This window comes from Canis lupus, chromosome 2, assembly GCF_048164855.1.
Source record: "Canis lupus baileyi chromosome 2, mCanLup2.hap1, whole genome shotgun sequence".
Classification (NCBI taxonomy): Eukaryota; Metazoa; Chordata; class Mammalia; order Carnivora; family Canidae; genus Canis; species Canis lupus.
Genome location: NC_132839.1, coordinates 16,364,835 through 16,384,389, shown reverse-complemented (window position 1 = coordinate 16,384,389; position 19,555 = coordinate 16,364,835). Strand labels below are relative to the sequence as shown.

At 39.2% G+C, this 19,555-nt stretch overlaps 1 protein-coding gene across 25 annotated transcripts in view; it reads right to left on the bottom strand.

Annotated features, from left to right (window-relative positions):
* The window catches only part of ARB2A (ARB2 cotranscriptional regulator A), a 413,754-nt gene extending 408,437 nt beyond the window's left edge, over positions 1 to 5,317 (bottom strand). For 16 of the 25 annotated variants that reach the window (XM_072791354.1, XM_072791426.1, XM_072791323.1 and 13 more), the window contains exon 1: positions 5,144 to 5,315. Coding sequence is in view for 1 of the 25 variants with exons in the window: in XM_072791445.1 (XP_072647546.1) it covers positions 4,661 to 4,724 (64 nt within the window). In the remaining 24 variants the exon portion in view is untranslated. Of the gene's footprint in view, positions 1 to 4,660; positions 4,743 to 5,143 lie in introns of all 25 variants that reach the window. The other 9 variants (XM_072791437.1, XM_072791466.1, XM_072791366.1 and 6 more) reach the window with 6 other exon arrangements.
* Positions 5,318 to 19,555: the final 14,238 nt, after the last annotated feature.

The window sequence follows — 19,555 nt, the reverse complement described above, 5'->3', positions numbered from 1 at the left end:
GAACTACTAAGCCATTAGCTATTCTGGACAAAAAATTCCTTTCCTTCTCATACAAATAATCCAAAAAAAAAAAAAAAACTTTTTAAACAATACTGAACATTTTTAAATTACACACTTACTCATTACTCAATTACTTTTTTTAAGATTTTATTTATTCATTCATGAGAGACACAGAGAGGAGCAGAGACATAAGCAGAGGGAGAAATAGGTTCCCTGTGGGGAGCCTGATGCAGGACTCGATCTCAGGACCCCAGGACCACGCCCTAAACTGAAGGCAGATGTTCAGCGACTAAGCCACCTAGTCGCCCCTAAATTACTCAATGAAACCTCATTATTCTATGTATGGAAGTAATGTGATATATTGTCTGCAAAACTTAGTTTATTCCTATAGGACTGTATACACTGCACACCTTCCAAACATTGACTACTGAGCCAGCCGAACTGACACATTGTACTGATACACAGTAGTCTTACTGAACTATACTCAAGGCCAAAAGGCTGACTCCAGAACTATATGCTGAGATGCAGCTGGTGATTTGCTCTCTCTATCCCCCATCCCATTCCCATCTGAAAAGCTCTATGACTTTCTGTCACCTTGTTGCTGAATCTTACCTCCTCTACTGCAGTTTTGCTGCTTATTGTCCATTACTGTTACTGAGTCCTTTGCCACTTCCCACCTACTCACATCCCATTGCTATACTGCTATCCACTAGGTGGAAGGTGCGGGGAGAGAACAGAGGAAGAGAAAGAATCTTAAGCAGGAGCCCACAGATCCCAATGCGGGGCTCTATTTCACAACCCTTGAGATCATGACCTGAGTCAGACACTTAACCGACTGAGCCAACCAGGTGCCCCTGTTCCACCATTTTTGTCTCTTCTATTTGTTTTCAGCCTCCAGCTCCCAGAAAAAAGAGATTGACTTCACAGGCACAGTCAACCAATCAATACACTCCTTTCCTTCTAATTAAAAAGGGCGGGGGGCGGGGGGGGGGGGGGAGTCAAAGCAAGTTAGAAAGATCCCTGGCTTTTCTGAACTATTTTTATCACAATCTGATACTTAAAAGTTCATTTATTGTTACAAAAGATGCTTTATGGTCTCTTTTATTTCTACCTTTAGAGTTACTTGAGATACTTAGTCTATATGTAACTTAAGTTCTTACAACTCTAGTATTTTAGGGTTTAAAAAAAAAAAATCAACGGAAGACATGATGGCTTCCTTCTTAACCCTTAAAAGATTCACACACACACACAAAATCCAAAAATTTCTGTTAAAAGCAGATCTTAAACAAATAGTCCAAAAAGTAAATGAACAGTACTCCAAAGAAGATATACATACGGCCCCAAAGAATATGAAAAGATGTTTAACACCTCTAATCATTAGGAAAATGCAAATCAAAATCACAGGAGATACTACTTCACACCCATTTGGATGACCATTATCTACAAAAAGAAAGAAAAAAGAGAAAAGGAATTTGGCAAAGACATGAAAAAGTACTGAAGATGTAGAGAAACTGCAACCTCTGTTCATTGCTGGTAGGAATGTAAATTAGTACAAACACTGTCAATAAGAGTAAGGTATTCCTAAAAAATTAAACACAGAATTGACATTTGATTCAGTTTGGAGTATATAGCCAAAAGACATGAAAGCAGAAACTCAAACAGATATTTGCACACTCCGGTTCAGAGCAACCTTGTTCACAATAAGCAAAAGGTGAAAGCAAAACAAGCACCCATAATCAAAATAACTTTTAAAAATGTAGTATACACATACAATGGAATATTATTAGTCAACGTTAAAAAGGAAACAGGACACAACATGGGTCAAACCTGTAAATACAGTGCTGAGTGAAATAAGCCAGTCACAAAAGGATGAGTATCGTATGATTTCATTCATATGAGTTACCTTGAGTAGAGAAAGAAAATTCAGAGACAAAAAGTAAAGCAGTGGTTGTGAGGGGCTGAGGGGAGGGGGGATCAGAGTTAATGTTTAAAGGATATGGGTTTTCAGTGGAGTTGGCTGAAGAGTTCTAGAGATGGATGACAGTGATGAATGCAGAACAGTGTGTATATACTTAGTACCACTGATATAATATTTTTAAGATGGTTATAATGGTAAATTTTATGTTATGTATATTTTACCACAATATAAAAGATGAATGAAAAGTAAAGTTTACAACAGGGCAGAGAAGTACTTGCTACTTAGTTATCCATGGTTACTGTGGAAACCTTATCTGACTAAAACAGTACAAGTAATGTATCAACTAAGTAAAGGGTGCTTAACTTTATTAGTGCCAATGAAGCGCATAGAAACATCCCTACGTTGAAAAAGATAGTCTTGGGCACCTGGGTGGCTCAGTTAAGTGTCTGCCATCATCTCAGGTCATGATCCCAGGGCCCTGGGATCGAGCCCCACATTGAGCTCCCTGCTCAGTGGGGAGTCTGCTTCTCCCTCTCCCTCTGCCCCCCACCTCAAATAAATAAATAAAAATAAAAATAAATGGTCTTCAATAAATAAGATCTCTCATGCACACAACAAACCACTGAATACTCACTTTCAAGATTTTTAAACCCTAATGCCTCTATGCCTATATCACCGCTATTCTCAGATACACCAAACATTCTCTTGCCTCACCACCTTATGCTATCCTAAAACATTCATCCCCACACATCTGCAGAGTTCTCTCTCTCATTTCATTCAGATGTCTATGCATATGCTCCCTTATCAGAGCAGCTAAGCTTAACAATCCTGTGTAAGACAGTATCCTCTGTAATTCTCCCACACCGCCCCCACCCCCAAAGAGCTTTATTTATTTTTTTTCACAGCTTTTATCACTACCCAATGTACAGGTTTACTTGCTCATTTTTTTCTCCACCCTCTACAGTGTAAAATTCCAGGAGCACAAGGACTTTGTCTATTTTGTTCCCTACTGTACCCCCATCACTTAGAACACCACCTGGCACACTGAAGGTGGCCAATAAATATTTGTTAAATGAATGAATAGATGGAGGCTCACCGCGTAACATCGTATTTCCTTCTTGGTCTTGGTACTATTCTGCTATTCTACTATCCACCATTCTACTGGCCTTGCAACAGCCACCAACCACGGCCTCAAAGCCATCCAGAACGGGAATGATTTAAGTGGAAGGAACATCTAATTTAACAGATTGCCCCTGCTCCTATTCCCACCTCAACAAATTCTTACTCCTTAAAATTTGGTTTACATGTTTACAAATCCCTACTCCCTAAAATCCAGTTTGCATGTTTCTAGCTTTGTTAGGTATGAAACTTTGAAGAGGCCAACTAAATAATCTTGAAAGTCACTACTGTGAAACCACTTCTAACTTTGTATTCTCCTAGGACACATTCATGTGGGGCAGGGGCAAAGCTGTTAGGTTAGTTCATAAACAACCAGAACAGCCTCAAGGACGTATCAGCTGTGGTTTCTTTACAGGATGAAATACTGCATAGTTTGCGGTAGGGAAGGACAAGAAATAGGTGCTTCAGTTTCACTAGATTCTCAAAACTGATTTTGATGTAGGAAAAAATATGGCTAATAAATCAAGACAGTATGATTCCACGTCAACAAAAAGCATGAACACCTGAGTAGATAAGGCAGTCCTGGACAGGTTTCAGGCCAGAAAGCGAAAAAGATCTTAGATTTTCAAGGGAACTAGAAGTACTCTTCCATTATCTTTATAGGAGCAAGACCAAACTGCTTTTAAGTTTTGAAGGGCTAGATGTATTTCCTGTGATGGGAACCGTGTCTTCATTTTCTTACTGGGTTGTTGGTATTTTTAGCAGTTTGTAGGAGATAATTTTTATGTTTGGGGACAATTACTTCTTTGTTCATAATATGAAATGTGAATATTTTTCCCAGTTTCTCTTGTAACTTTGCTTCTGGTGTTTTGTTTTGTTTTTGAAATCTTCATTGTAAAACAAAACACATTACATTACTCAAAAAAATAATAGTCAGGTGGAAGCCTGGAACCAGCACTGACAGTAATACCTTAATTAGGCACTTGAAACAGTGCTTGCTCTCTCAGTTTCTAAATACTCTAAATAAATACAGTGTATTCGTCTCTCACAATATGGAATAAAGAGTAAGGATAAAGAATTTAGGGATCCCTGGGTGGCTCAGGGCGTGACCCTGGAGACCCAGGATCAAGTCCCACGTCGGGCTCCCTGCATGGAGCCTGCTTCTCCCTCTGCCTGCGTCTCTGCCTCTCTCTGTGTCTTTCATGAATAAGTAAATAAATAATCTTAAAAAAAAAAAAAAAAAAGGATAACGAAGCTACCTCTAACACTGCTTTAAGACCAAAAGGTACCATGCATTGCTTAACAAACACCACATTGCATCTATTTTAATAAACATGACAAGGCAGCTGCTAGTCCGAAAGTCCACAGGATTTTCCCCTCTACAACCTCTCCGAGGATTTGGGGGAAATACACAAACGCAGGAACACTAGCTGCTGATAAATCTAGACAAAAAATTAAGTAACCAATCCCGTGGCCCAACAGGTTCCACACTGTGGAGCATTAGAGAACACGTTAGATCTCTGGCTGAGGGAAAGAGAAGAGCGCTTTCCATAGACCCTAAGTTCAAAGTCAAAAGTTTAAAAATCCGTCCCAGTCAAATGTCCCATCAGCGCCCATACATACATGTAACAAGTTTTGAGAGAATTTTGTAACAGCACTTTAATTTCCCGTCCGTAGTGAATGACATCTGGTAAAGCTTGAGCGGCTGATCATAAGTTTTGCAGGGGGAAAAAAAAAAAAAAAGTTTAATCAGACAATCAACACCGTCCCTCCTGAGAGAGCATACCAGGGCCCGTTACTGCACGGTCTCCAGGGCTCACCGAACCCCACAGGTTCGCTCGTTACGGACAGTCACCCAGGGCACACGCGTGCCCCGCCGCGCCTCCTCAGTGGAGGTGGCAGGTGGAACCCGGCCTTGGGCGGGGTCCCAGGAGTGGGGACACCTGCGCGCAGGGCACGCAGCGCGAGCGGCGAGCGGCGGGCGGCGGGCGGCCCGCGGCGCCGGGGCCCACGGCCCCCGCCCGACACCCGCCAGGCCGGTCGGCTCCTCGGACTTCCGCCCGGGCCTGGCCCGGGAGCTCACATCCCCGCAAACGCACGTCCTACCTGAGCTCTGCCCCCAGCTACAGGGCTGCGGGGGGAGGCGGGAGGAGGCGTGGCCTTCCAGCTCGCCAGACGAACTCCCTCGTGCGGTTGTTATGACTTTCCCTCTCGGGATCCGCGCCCCGACCAAGTTCCAGCCGCACTTCCGGGGTCCGCGGGCGACTGAAACGTCATTGCGCATGCGACGGCGGCGGCGACCACCCGGAAGTGGGCGGAGCGTGCTCGCTGGGGTGGTTCCTGCGGAGCTAGGTGGGCTGGGAGAGCCAGGCCTGTGGGAGGTAAGAGTCGTCCTGTGCTGTCCCCGCGGGCCCTGCTCGCCTTTCCCGCACCCCCTTTTTTTATTTCCTCCCTAAAACGAGCGAGCCCGTTTCCTGAGTAGCCTTAGAGGACCGGACCACCGTGAATTGTCATTCTCCCACGAGAAAATTACAAAGCAGTTGCGGGACCGGCCGTGCAGCCAGTTGCTCACTTTTCCACTCGTGTTTTTTTTTTTTTAATACATATATTTTAAAGATTTTATTTATTTATTCACGAGAGACACAGAGAGAGAGAGAGGCGGAGACACAGGCAGAGGGAGAAGCAGGCTCCATGCAGGGAGCCCGACGCGGGACTCGACCCCCAGTCTCCAGGGTCACGCCCTGGGTCAAAGGCAGGCGCTGAACCGCTGAGCCACCCAGGGATCCACTCCACTCGTGTTTTATTCAGCTTTACACAGTCCATTCAGCCTCAGGGGGGAAAAAAACACGAAGGTCGGAAAGTTTAAATTTGGAAGATTAAATTTACTTCAAAATTTATCACTTCTAAAGTAGGAAATTAGGGTTAGGCTCTCTGACCCTGCTCTTTTTCCTACCCCCTGAATGCTAGCGGGATGAACGGGAACAGGTGTGGAAACCTGAAGTCACGTGCCTCAGAGGACTTTAGCTCTAAACGCAGCCTTGATGGGAAAATTCCTGATAGTGAAAATTGCCCACGAAAATCCTTTAAATGGCCCACAAAGTACAGACTACAAGATGTGAAGAATAAAGTCTAGATCTTTAATTCTGATGCACACTTGAATGTGAGACCTGGGGACACCTGGGTGGCTCAGTGGTTGAGCGTCTGCCTTTGGCCCAGGGCGTGATCGGCTCCCTGCATGGAGCCTGCTTCTCCCTCTGCCTGTGTCTGTCATGAATAAATAAATAAAATCTTAAAAAAAAAAAAAAAAGAATGTGAGACCTCTTATGTAGTTTAAATGTTAGAATGAAAGGAGACTGTGTGTGTGGATATCCGGGCATTTAAACAATCCTGAGACATCCAAGGGGCGACTATTAATCTTCATCTTAACATTTCAGCAGCCTTTGACACAATAAATACATCTTTTTTCTTGAAACTTGATAGACATTCTTCATTTCACCTGTGTGAAATCACAGTGCTCTTTTGATTCTCCTTTGCTTGATTCTTCCTGACTTCTGAATTTTACTATACTCCAGACCTAGTCCCCCTCTTTCTGTTCTCATCATTCCCCAGGTGATCTCATTTATTTCCTTCATTGTTTTTTTTTACACAACTTGACTATGCTAATGGCTTCCAAACATCCATATCGAGCCCTGACTTCTCTGATTACTATACATACATCTCCAACTTCTCATCTAGCACATTACTAGGATATTTAACGTGTGTGCCAAACTGTTTTTTCTACTTCCAAAACCTGCTTCCTGTTGCATATCTCACCATTTCAGCATATGGCATTGGATTCGTAACATTGTTTGGGTTATCCTCTGATTCCTCTAACATTCCACATCTAATCCTCAGCAAAATCTGTTGGCTCTCTTTTAAAAGGGTATGTTAAATCTAATCAGTCTTCATCACCTACCTATACAGCGTTATTCGGTTCCTCACTGGATGCTGTACTTGTCTTAATTGTTCTACACGCTTCTATTTTGCCTTCCTGTAGTTTAGCCTCTATTTGACAGCTGTAGAAATCCTTCTAAAATGTATGTCAGAATTTAACTTTCCTGGTCAAAACTTTTAAGAGCTTCTCTACTCAAGTAGAGGAAAATCCAAAGTTGTTTTCATGAAACTCCAAGATCCTGCATGATCTAGTTCCTGGCCACTCCTTGCTGCCACTGAGGAAGAGAGTTGTAAGAGATTTGGAGATGTGGTGGGGTGAGGCTTGACCAGTAACCTTGGAGTTTGGGAAATGGCAGTCCCAAAGGTGATTACCCATCTCTCTTGCCTGGAAATACTTAAATGGAAGACCAGTTGAGGGAGCCTGTGATGACAAAAAGATAATTGTTGAGTTTTCTCAACGGCTCGTAGACATATTGGTACGTCTCTGCTGTATTCATTTTCTAGGGCTTTCAATAACGAAGTACTTTAAAGTAGGTGGCTTCATGACAACAGCAAAAAAAAAAAAAATTTACTTTCTCACATTACTAGAAGTTAGAAATTCAAGATGAAAGTGTAGGCAGTGTTGGTTCTGAGCACTGGAGGGAAATTTTCTTCCATGTCCCTCTTCTAGGGTGTGGTGGTTTGCTGGAATCTTTGATGTCCCTTGACTTGTAGATGCTTTATCCCAATCTCTACCTCTATCTTCTCATGGCATTCTCCCTATGTATTGTCTCTGCATCCAAATTTTTGCCTCCATGTAGGGACTATAGTCATATTGCATTAGACTACACCCCAATGACCTCATTTTTACTTGATTATCTTTTTTTTTTTTTACTTGATTATCTAATGGCCTTATTTCCAAATAATGTCACATTGTGAGATTAGGACTTTATTGTATCTTTTCAAGGAGACACATTTCAACTCGTAGCGCTACTAGAATGGTTTTTTAAAAAATAAGAGAAGCATTTCCAGTAGAATGAAAGAAAGGAAAAGCAAACCAGGGAGCAGAATGAAGTATGAAATAAGCCACCAGGAAAGGATCCGCATGGAAATTTTGACATGCTGGCTGGAGCATTCATTCTGTGTATCTCAGAATAATGGTGTTGGAGTTCCTGAATTTGAGTGAATCTCCAAAGTGTACAAAACTATCTTCTTCCAGAAGCATCAGCTCTTAGGCAGTTGTTACAGAGGGCACCATGGTTTCCCTTTACAAGAGCCTCTTCTTCCACCCCTAAGCTGATGCTAATGGATTTCGAGGTAATAGAATGAGTGGACATGAGGACATAGAGAAATAAAAGGTGGAGAAACCAAGACAAAACAGATTTATCCTCTTCCTTCCAGTCATATTTGTAGATCAGGCCAATTTTAGGAAAGAGAATAAGTGATTTAGAGGTTTCCAGTCCAATGTATAAAGAGTTTGGAGCTTGAAGGTCAATTACTTCCATCCTCACAATAAGAAAAAGTGGAACAAACTAAAAATCAGCAACTCTTTCTAGATCCATGAAAAACTGAGGTCAGCAGGAAAACTACTGACTCCTAAATTGGAGAGACAGACATTTAAAAAGCACAGCTTAGAGGGAGCAGAGATTGGCAGCTGGAGTCAGCACGGGTAGGGACACCCTAAACTGCAATTGATAAATTGCTGAAGGCTCATCGTGGACGATGAGAATTTAAACTCATGGACTGGCTTGAGAGTTAAAAACTTAAAGTGTTGGGCAGTCCAGGTGGCTCAGAGGTTTAGTGCCGCCTTCAGCGCAGCGTGTGATCCTGGAGACCTGGGATCGTGTCCCATGTCCTGCTTCTCTCTCTGCCTGTGTCTCTGCCTCTCTCTCTCTCTCTTTCTCTCTCTCTCTCTCATAAATAAAATCTTTTTAAAAAAAAAAAAAACTTAAATTGCTCCCACTTGTTACGGGTGAAGGGAGACTACCCACATTTTCCTGAGTTTTACCTTTAGAAGCTCTGTCAGGTACTTAGTGTGAAGATAGGAGAAAAATCCTATCCGGGGAAGAGGAAAAGTGACCATTTGGAAACATGCCCATAGCTGTTTTCCTTATCAACCCTGCCATTAAAGGAAACTATTTTACCTAACCAACTAAAGGTTTATGAATCTAGAGGAATGAAAATACTCAACCCCGTCTCACTCTAGTCTTTGAAGTAGGAGGAAAGTGGACATGTAGGAACAGAAGGAGACTGTAAGCAGAGAAATGAAAACACTAAGGAAGAATTGAGAGGAAGTGCTAGAAAGCTAAAGCACATGAATGGAAATGAAAAATATCTTTGGCTCATTAGTATACTGGACACAGCAAAAAAGAGAATGTAGATGTCAATAGAAAATCATAAAACTGAAATGCAAAGAGAAAAAAGAATGAAAACATAACAATATGTACATACTCCAGGGAAATGACAAAATGTGTAACATAGGCATAACGAGAAACCTGGAAGGAGAAGTAAAGAAAGGAAGAAAAGAACTAGTGGAAATAATAATGACTATTTTCTAAAATTAATGCAGAGGGCAGCCCGAGTGGCTCAGCGGTTTATTTTTTTTTTATTTTTTTTTTAAATAATTCTCCTTTTTATTTATTTATTTATGATAGTCACAGAGAGAGAGAGAGAGAGAGGCAGAGACACAGGCAGAGGGAGAAGCAGGCTCCATGCACCAGGAGCCCGACGTGGGATTCGATCCCGGGTCTCCAGGATCGCGCCCTGGGCCAAAGGCAGGCGCCAAACCACTGCACCACCCAGGGATCCCGGCTCAGCGGTTTAGTGCCACCGTCAGCCCAGGGTGTGATCCTGGAGACCCCAGATCGAGTCCCACGTCGGGCCTCCTGCATGGAGCCTGCTTCTCCTCTGGCTGTGTCTCTGCCTCTCCCTCTCTCTGTGTCTCTCATGAATAAATAAAATCTTTAAAAATAAAATAAAATTAATGCAGACACAAACCCACAGATCCAGGAAGCTCAGAGAATCGCAAACTGGATGAATACTAAAAAATCGATACCCGGACATATATATTCAAAACAGCAGAAAATCAAGAACAAGAAAATCTTGAAGCCAGATGGGGAAAAGCAACCTTGCCTACAGAGAAAAGGGGATAAAAATTACATTGGACTTATCTTCAGAAACTAGGAAAGAAGAGAATAAAAGTGTTGAAAAAAAATGTAGAATTTGATATCCCGGGAAATTATTCTTTAAAAAGTAGAAGAAAAATAAAGACTTTTTAGACAAAAACTGAGGGAAACTATCACCAGTAAACCTGATCTGCAAGAAATGTTTTGAAAAGCTCTTTAAAGAGATGGAAATGTTATAGGCTGTAAACTTGGTTTAGTTTTAAAATGGTTCTACATTTAAAAAAAAAAATAGTTTCAGAGAGGAATATATAAAGGTAAAATAAAATCTGTTATTTTTCTTTTTTAATTTTTCTTATTCTAAATTGATCTGACAGAGAATACTGTTCAAAATAATAATGTCAACATTTATTCTGTAATTAGAGCTCGTGGATAAGTGAAATGAGTGACAGCAATGTTATAAAGGACAGGAGGGAGCGATTGAAAATACTCTGTACTTTCACTACCCATGAAGGCATGTAGTGTTATTTGAAAGTGGGCTTAGATAAGTTTTAAATGTGTATTGAGAACTCCAGGTCAACTGTTTGAAAAGGTTAAAAAAGTCTGATATGCTAAGAGAGGGGAAGAGGAGAGAAACTGAAATCATATAAAATGTCCAGTTAAAATCAGAATGCAAAAAAGAATGGAAGACAAAACTTTAAAGGAAAGAACCAATGAGGCAATGAATATAAAACATTTAAAGTGACTTTGAGATTATATTGGACTTTTAAATAACTAAAAATGAGACATTTGAAAATATCTTAATGTGACCAGAAAAGCCATAAGGCAGGCCTAGCATGAAATCCAGGAATAGGGAAAAAGATCTAACAAAGCAAATTTGGATTGTAGTAGGAGGAGAAAATCTTAAGTTTTATGGCTTGTTACCTGCCATCCCTCAGGTGGCTGCACATTTGGTGTATCACTTACATCCAAATACTTATGTCACAGAAACTATAAAATGTTACGTCATATCTATAAAACTCATATTTTCTAGGTTGGAATGGTACATCCTCATTGGGTTATTAGTACTGAGTGATTTTCAATCTCTTCATGATACTTTTCCTCTTTTATTAACTTTTCCCTTCCAGCTTATATCTAAAGTCTGAAGTTCTCGTCTATAAACACAAAATCCACTCTCACTCTTCTTCATTCTAATTCTCCTATATACTGATGTTGCTGTCGTGGGCAACCTGGTTATTCCCAAATATCCTCAGAATCAATTTACCCTCTCATTATTCACTGAAACTTGGCATATTGGACATTAAATTTGGTCAGTAGGCTTTTAAGGTACGTTGCCACATCCTTATAATGAACCTTCTTTCTTACATGCACACTACATACTGTAATAGATCTTAGCTATGAGCATAAGTATTTAGTGAGTCCTGTGAGTTCTAGCTAATCTCCGAAGGTAGACATGGTCTTGAAGATTCCCCCAACACAGTTACCCATCCTGAAGAGAAAGACAAACAATGGACTAATATCAAGATGACTTGTTGGAATCACCAAACTAGACCCTAAAAAGCTATTATAATAACTATGCTTAATGACACAAAGGAAAATGTACTCACAGAATGAAAATACAGAATCTCAGCAGAGACATAAAAAGTATAATAAAGAACTAAATGTAAATTCTGTTATGGAAAAATAAAATAATATGAAATTTTTAAAAATCCACTGGTTGGGTTTAATTAACAACAGAATGGAGATTGTGAGGAGAGAGTCAATGAACTTGGAGATGGATAAATATAAGTGCATCCTACCTATGCACAACACAGATTTCTCAAAAACAATAATACAGAGAAGGGATCCCTAGGTGGCGCAGCGGTTTGGCGCCTGCCTTTGGCCCAGGGCGCGATCCTGAAGACCCAGGATCGAATCCCACGTCGGGCTCCCGGTGCATGGAGCCTGCTTCTCCCTCTGCCTGTGTCTCTGCCTCTCTCTCTCTCTCTGTGACTATCATAAATAAATAAAAATTTGTAAAAAAAAAAAAAAAACAATAATACAGAGAAGATTTTGAAAACACAATAAAATTATATATTTATATAGAACAATGATCTATATGATTATTGTCTTCTCATCAGAAACAGTGGAGGCCAGGAGAGATTGGATCATCTTTCAAGTGCCCAAATAAAAAAGTACTGAGTCCGGAATTTTGTATCTAGTGAAATACCTTCAAGAGTGGTGAAATAAACATTTTTCAGGTGAAGCAAAAATAACAGACTTTACGACAAGCAGATCTTCAAGAAATGCTAATGGAGGGGAAATAAAACCATACGGAAATTAGGATCTTGATAGAGAAGCATCAGAAATAGAAAATACCTCAGTAAATACATTATTTTTCCTCTTAATTTCATTAAAATACATAGAACTTTAAAACAAAAATGTTAACATTGTCTGGTGAAGTTTACTACATCTGTTGATGTAATACATATGAAGGCTGTATTACATAGGGCAGGATGAAGTAAGTAGTAAATGGACCTAAACACTCTATAAAAAGTTAAGGCTGTATGTTTTAATACTTTAGGAACCACTTTAAAAAATATAGAGGCATAGCTAAAAAGCCAATAATTAAGATAAGATGTGTAAGAATGTTCATAGAAGTTTTATTCATAGTAGGCAAACTATAAACAGCCCAGGTGTTCATCAAATTGGGGTATAAATAAACAAATTTTGGTGTATTCGTGTAATAAAATACTACAGGCATACCTCACTTTATTGTGCTTTAAAGATAATGCATTTTTTACAAATTGAAAGTCATTTCAATCTTGCTTGGAGCAAGTCTTTTAGCACCATCTTTTCCAACAGCTTTTATTCCATATTTCTGTCACATTTTGGTAATTCTAGCAATTACTTTAAACTTCTTCATTATTTGTTATGGCGATCTATGATCAGTAATCTTTGATGTTACTATTGTTCATTTGGTTACCATTGTTCATTAGTTTGGGGTGCCACAAACTATGCCCGTATATGATGGTGAGATTATATGATAAATGTTGTGTCTTTTCTGACTGCCCCACCAACCAGCCATTCCCCTGTCTGTCTCTCTCCTCAGACCTCTGTATTCCCTGAGACTCAAAAATGGTGAAATTAGACCAGTTAATAACCCTATAATGGCCTTTAAGTGTTCAATTGAAAAACTCTCACTTTAAATAAAAAGCTAGAAGTGATTAAGCTTAGTAAAGAAGGCATGTCGAAAGCCAAGATAGGCTGAAAACTAGTCCTTGTGAGTCAAACAATTAGCCAAGTTGTAAATATAAAGGAAAATGTCTTGAAGGAAATTGAAAGTGTCACGTCAGGGAACATACAAATGATAAGAAAATGAAACTGCCTTCTTGCTAATATGGAGGAAATTTTAGTGATCTGGATAGGTCACATCAGCCACAACATTCCCTCAAGCCAAAACCTACACCAGAACAAAGCCCTAACTGTCCCCAATTCTATGAAGGTTGAGAGAGGTGAGGATGCTGCAGAAGTCAAGTTAGAAGCTAGTAGAGGTTTCTTGAGGTTTAAGGAAAGAAGCCATCTCTAGACATAAAAGTGCAAGGTGAAGCAGCAAGTTATCCAAAAGATCTAGCTAAGAGAACTCATGAAGGTATTTATACCAAATGACAAATTTTCTATGTAGACAACCTTATATTGAAAGAAGATGCCATGTGGGACTTTTATAGCTAGAGAGAAGTCAATGCCTGGCTTCAAAGCTTCAAAGGGCAGGCAATCTGACTCCTTTATTAGGGGCCCTGCAGCTAGTGACTTTAAGTTAAAGTCCATGCTTATGTACCATTCTGAAAATCCTTGGGCCCTTTAGGAGTTGTCCTAAATCTAATCTGCCTGTGTTCTGTAAATGGAACAACAAGCCTGGATGATGGGACATCTATTTACAACATAGTTTACGAATATTTTAAGTCTACTCTTCACACCTACTGCTCAGAAAAAAATTATTTATTTCAAAATACTACTATTTATTGACGATGTACTGGGTCATCCAAGGATTTTTATAGAGATGTCCAACAAAATTCATGTTTTCAAGCCTACGAACACAACATCCATTCTTTAGCCCATGGATCAAGGAGCAGTTTCAACTTCAAGTATTACATGGGAAATGCATTTCTTAAGGCTATAGGCACCATAGATAGGGAGTCTTCTGAAGGATCTGGGCAAAGTCATCTGAAAACCTAGAAAGGATATACCATTCTGGATGCCATGAAGAACAATCATAATTTGTGAGGAAGAGCTAAAAATATCAACAAGGACAGGAGTTTGGAAGAAGTTGATTTCATGGTTGACTTTGCGTAGCTCAAAATTTAGTAGAGGAAGTAACTGCAGATGTGGTGGAAATAGCACAAGAACTAGAAGTGAAGCCTAGAGATTTGGCTGAATTGTTGCAATCTCATGATAAAACTTTAATGGACAAGTAGTTTCTTAAGCATGAGCAAAGTAATTTCTTTAGATGGAATATGCTCTTGGCGAAGATGTATGAAAAGTTTTGAAATGACGACAAAGGATTTGGATTATTCCATCAGTTGATAAAGCTGCAGTAGGATTGGAGAGGATTGACTCCAGTTAAAAGAAGTTCTGTGTATATAATGCTATCGAACAACATCACATGCTACAGAAAATTTGTGAAAGGAGGGGTCAATGATACTTCACTGTCCTATTTTGAGAAATAAGATCCCAACCTTCAGCAGTTATTCCCCCTGGATCAATCAGCAGCCATCAACATGGAGGCAGGAGCTTTCTCTAACAGAGATTATGATTCACTGAAAGCTTAGATAACAGTTACCATTTTTTAGCAATAATGTACTAAGGTATGTACACTTTTTAGACATACTATTGTACATTTAATAGACTACAGTGTAGTACAAAGATAACTTTAATATATGTACTAGGAAAACAAAAAATTCATTTGACTTACTTTATTGTGACATTCACTTTATTGTGGCAGTCTAGAACCAAACCTGCAATACCTCTGAGGTATATGGTTATACTCAGCAATAGAAAGGAACAAGCCACTGGTATATACAACAGTATAAATAAATCTCAACATGCCCAATGAAAAAAGCCTCACATGAAACAAGTACATACTATCTGAAGTCATTTGTATGAAGGTCTAGGAAAGGTGGAATCTATCTGTGGCGCGGAAACTAGAACAAAGCACAAAGATTGGAGTGTGCCTGGCATATTTAAGAAGTTCTAAGGAGGCCAGTGTGGCTGGAGAGGAGAAAGGAAGGAATGATAAAACAGGTAATCATAGAGGAAAGAGGGATGGATGAAGGCAGAAGACCAGATCTTGTAGGCCACTTTAAAAGACCTTTTACTCTGGGATGCCTGGGTGGCTCAGCAGTTGAGTGCCTGCCTGCCTTTGGGCCAGGGCGTGATCCTGGAGTCCCAGGATCGAGTCCCACATCAGGCTCCCTGCAAGGAGCCTGCTTCTCCCTGTGCCTATGTCTCTGCCTCTCTCTGTCTCTCATGAATAAATAAATCAATAATCTTAAAAAAAAAAAAGACTTTTAACTATGAATTAAAAGAGGAATCCTTGAGGACTTTGAATCAAGGAGAGACATGATCTGATTGTAAAAAGATTGCTATGGCCCCTCTATGAATCAAATGAAAGGGGTCAGTGTAGAATACATAGAAAATTTGGGAGGCTATTGTATTCATCCAAATGAATGATGATGGTGGCAGGATGTGTGAGGAGCTTAGACTGGTGCCTTCTATTCAGTAAGTTATCTCAATGTTATTTAAATTCCAGATGACCAAGTCAGTTTTTAGTCAATGAATTTTTTTGAAAGTTGAGATACTTTTTTTTTTAATTTTCCAGAAATATTTATTTTCTGATTGCTTATTTTTCATAGAAGAGTACTATTTTATGTTCTGTAATATCATCAGAAAATTCTTTTCTGTTTCCTGAACCATCTCTTTTTACTCTAAGGTTGGATATTCTATTTATCATGATTTTTAAAATTTTATTGGTTTGGTGGTTCCTGGTTTTCTGTTTATGTCCTTGTACAATGGGTTATGTTGACTAGTTTAGCAGTAACTAGAATGTTTTTCTTTCCAATATGTTATCATGAAAATTTACTAGCATGTAAAGAAATTTACAGAAGGTTAAAAGAATAGTACAGTGGACACATGTATCTCCACCTCCTAGATTATTTTGTTAACATTTCCTTTACTCACTTTATCGCATAACTATCCATCTTCTCTCAAGCCCTTGATTTGTCTTTTTTTTTTTTTAAGTGTATTTCGTAGTACATCACAGTGTTGGTCTTGTTATATAGTAGTTATATAAGTAGAGGTATATTTTCTTAACAAGAGTGGGAAAATGTGGCTCTGTGTTAATATATAAGGCTTTTAGTAGTCACAGTGCCCTTAAGGGTATAGGGCTGAAAAACAGGTAAGCTGAAGTCTACCACAGTTATCTAACTCTTCTAAGAAGAGTTTTGTTATGTAGGAGAATTTCTTTCCTCGTCCATTTTTCTGAACCACCCCTCACTCCTAGCAAATGTTAATCTTTCTCAGAGGCACAGTGTAACCCTAAGCTTCATTTCTGATATTTTTCTCCCATATCATATATTTATTAAGATATTAAGAATTCACTGTGATTTTAAAAACCCAAATAAACAATTTACACAAGATGGAAGTTAATTTCTTATTCACATAAGTGTAGGCACTCTAGGACTTTTATGGCTTTATAGTCAGTAACCTAGGTTTCTATATTTTTATGGTTCTGTCAAGCTTATCTTGTGCCATCTTCATCTGGCCAAAATGGCTACTCCAGTTTCTGTTATGCTCACATTCCAACCAGAAGGAAGGGAAAAAATATTCCTTGAGAATTTGTGGAAGTTGCTTCATCATTTTTATTTACATCTTATTGATCAGTACTTAGACATGGAATCACACATAACTACTATGCTGCTGTACTGAGAAATATGATTTTTATTAGAGGTTTTGATAGATTTTTTCATTTTATTTTTTCCTCCAGGATTTTATATAAATTCAATTAGTTAACATACAGTGTAGTTAGTTTTAGTTTCAAAAGTAGAATCTAGGGGATCCCTGGGTGGCGCAGCGGTTTAGCGCCTGCCTTTGGCCCAGGGCGCGATCCTGGAGACCCAGGATTGAATCCCACGTTGGGCTCCCGGTGCATGGAGCCTGCTTCTCCCTCTGCCTATGTCTCTGCCTCTCTCTCTCTCTCTGTGACTATCATAAGTAAATAAAAAAAATTAAAAAAAAAAAAGTAGAATCTAGTGATCATCACTTATATATAACATCCAGTGCTCATCACAAGTGCCCTACTTAATGCCCATCTTGCTACCCACCTCCCCTTCAGCAACCTTCAGTTTGTTTTCTATGGTTAAGAGTCTCTTATGGTTTGCCTCTCTTTCTGTTTTATATTTTGTTCCCTTCCCTATGTTTATCTGTTTTGTTTCTTAAATTCCACATATGAGTGAAATCATAGTATCTGACTTATTTCACTTAGCATAATACACTCTAGTTCCTTCCACATCATTTCAAATGGCAAGAGTTCATTCTTTTTTGATGGTTGAGTAATATTCTAGTGTGTGTGTGTGTGTGTGTGTGTGTGTGTGTATGCGTGTATTATACATTCATCAGTCGATTGGACATTTGGGCTCTTTCCATACCTTGGCTATTGTTAATAGTGCTGCTATGAACATTGGAGTGCATTGCCCCTTTTAATCACTTTTTTAATCCTTTGGATAAATACCCAGTAGTGCAATTGCTGAGTCATGAGTAGTTCTATTTTTAATTTTTTGAGAAAAGTCCATACTGTTTTCCAGATGTCTGCATCAGTTTTCTTTCCACTCAACATTGCAAGAGGGTTCTCTTTCTCTGTATATCCTCCCTAATATCTGTTGTTTCCTAAATTGTTCATTTTAGTCATTTGACAAGCGTGGGTATCCCATCATGGTTTTGATTTTGATTTTCACTGGTGACGAGTGATGTTAAGCATTTTTTCATGTGCCTGTTAGCCATTTGTATGTCTTCTTTGGAGAAATGTCTGTTCATGCCTTCTGCTCATTTCTTAACTGGATTGTTTATTTTTTGAGTGTTGAGATTGAAAAATGTTTTATAGATCTTTTTTTTTTTTAAATTTTTTTATTTATTTATGATAGTCACAGAGAGAGAGAGGCGCAGAGACACAGGCAGAGGGAGAAGCAGGCTCCATGCACCGAGAGCCCGACGTGGGATTCGATCCCGGGTCTCCAGGATTGCGCCCTGGGCCAAAGGCAGGCACCAAACCGCTGCGCCACCCAGGGATCCCATTGTTTTATAGATCTTTGGGCACTGCTCTTTATCTAATACATCATTGGCAAATATCTTCTGGGTTGCCTTTTAGTTTTGTTGATTGTTTCCTGCACTGTGCAGAAGCTTTTTAGCTTGATGAAGTCTCAATAGTTAATTTTTGCTTTTGATTCCCTTGCCTCAGGAGAAGAATTTGTCATAGATGATGTCAAAGACGTTAGTTACTGGCAGTGTTTTCCTCCAGGATTTTGATGGATCCCTGTCTCACATTTAGGTATTCCAGCCATTTTGAGTTTATTTTTGTGTATGATGTAAAAAAGTGGCCCAGTTTCATTCTTCTGCATGTTGCTGTCCAATTTTTCCAACACCATTTGAAAAGACTGTCTTTTGCCACTGGACATTCTTTCCTGCTTTGTTGAAGATTAGTTGACCATATACTTGTAGGTCCATTTCTGAGTTCTCTATTCTGTTCCATTGATTGATGTGTTTGTTTTGTGCCAATATCATGCTGTCTTAATGATTACAGCTTTGTAATACATCTTGAAGTTCAGAACTGTGATGCTTCCAGCTTTGGTTTTCTCTTTCAACATTACTTTGGCTATTCAGGGTCTTTTCTGGTTCCATACAAATTTTAAGATTGTTTCCAGTAGCTCTGTTAAGCTCTGTTTAAAAAAATGCTGGTGTTATTTTGATAGGAATTGCATTGAATGTGTAGATTTCTTCAGTAGTACACACATATTAGTATTTGTTCTTCCAGTCCATGAGCATTGAAATGTTTTTCCATTTCTTTGTGTCTTCTTCAATTTCTTTCATAAACATTTTATAGTTTTCAGAATACAGATCTTTTACCTCTTTGGTTAGGTTTATCCCTAGGTATCTTATGGTTTGGGGTACAATTGTAAATGGGTTGATTACTTGATTTCTCTTTCTGCTGATTAGTTATTGGTATATAGAAATGCAACAGACTTCTGTTCATCGATTTTATATCCTGTGAGTTTGCTGAATTCATGTATCAGTTCTAGCAATTTTTTTGGTGGAGTTTTTCGGGTTTTCACATAATTTCATGTTGTCTGTGAAGAGTGAAAGTTTGACTTCTTCCTTACTAATTTGGATGCCTTTTATTTCTTTTTGTTGTCCAATTGCTGAAGCTAGTACTTCCAGTAATATGTTGAACAACAGT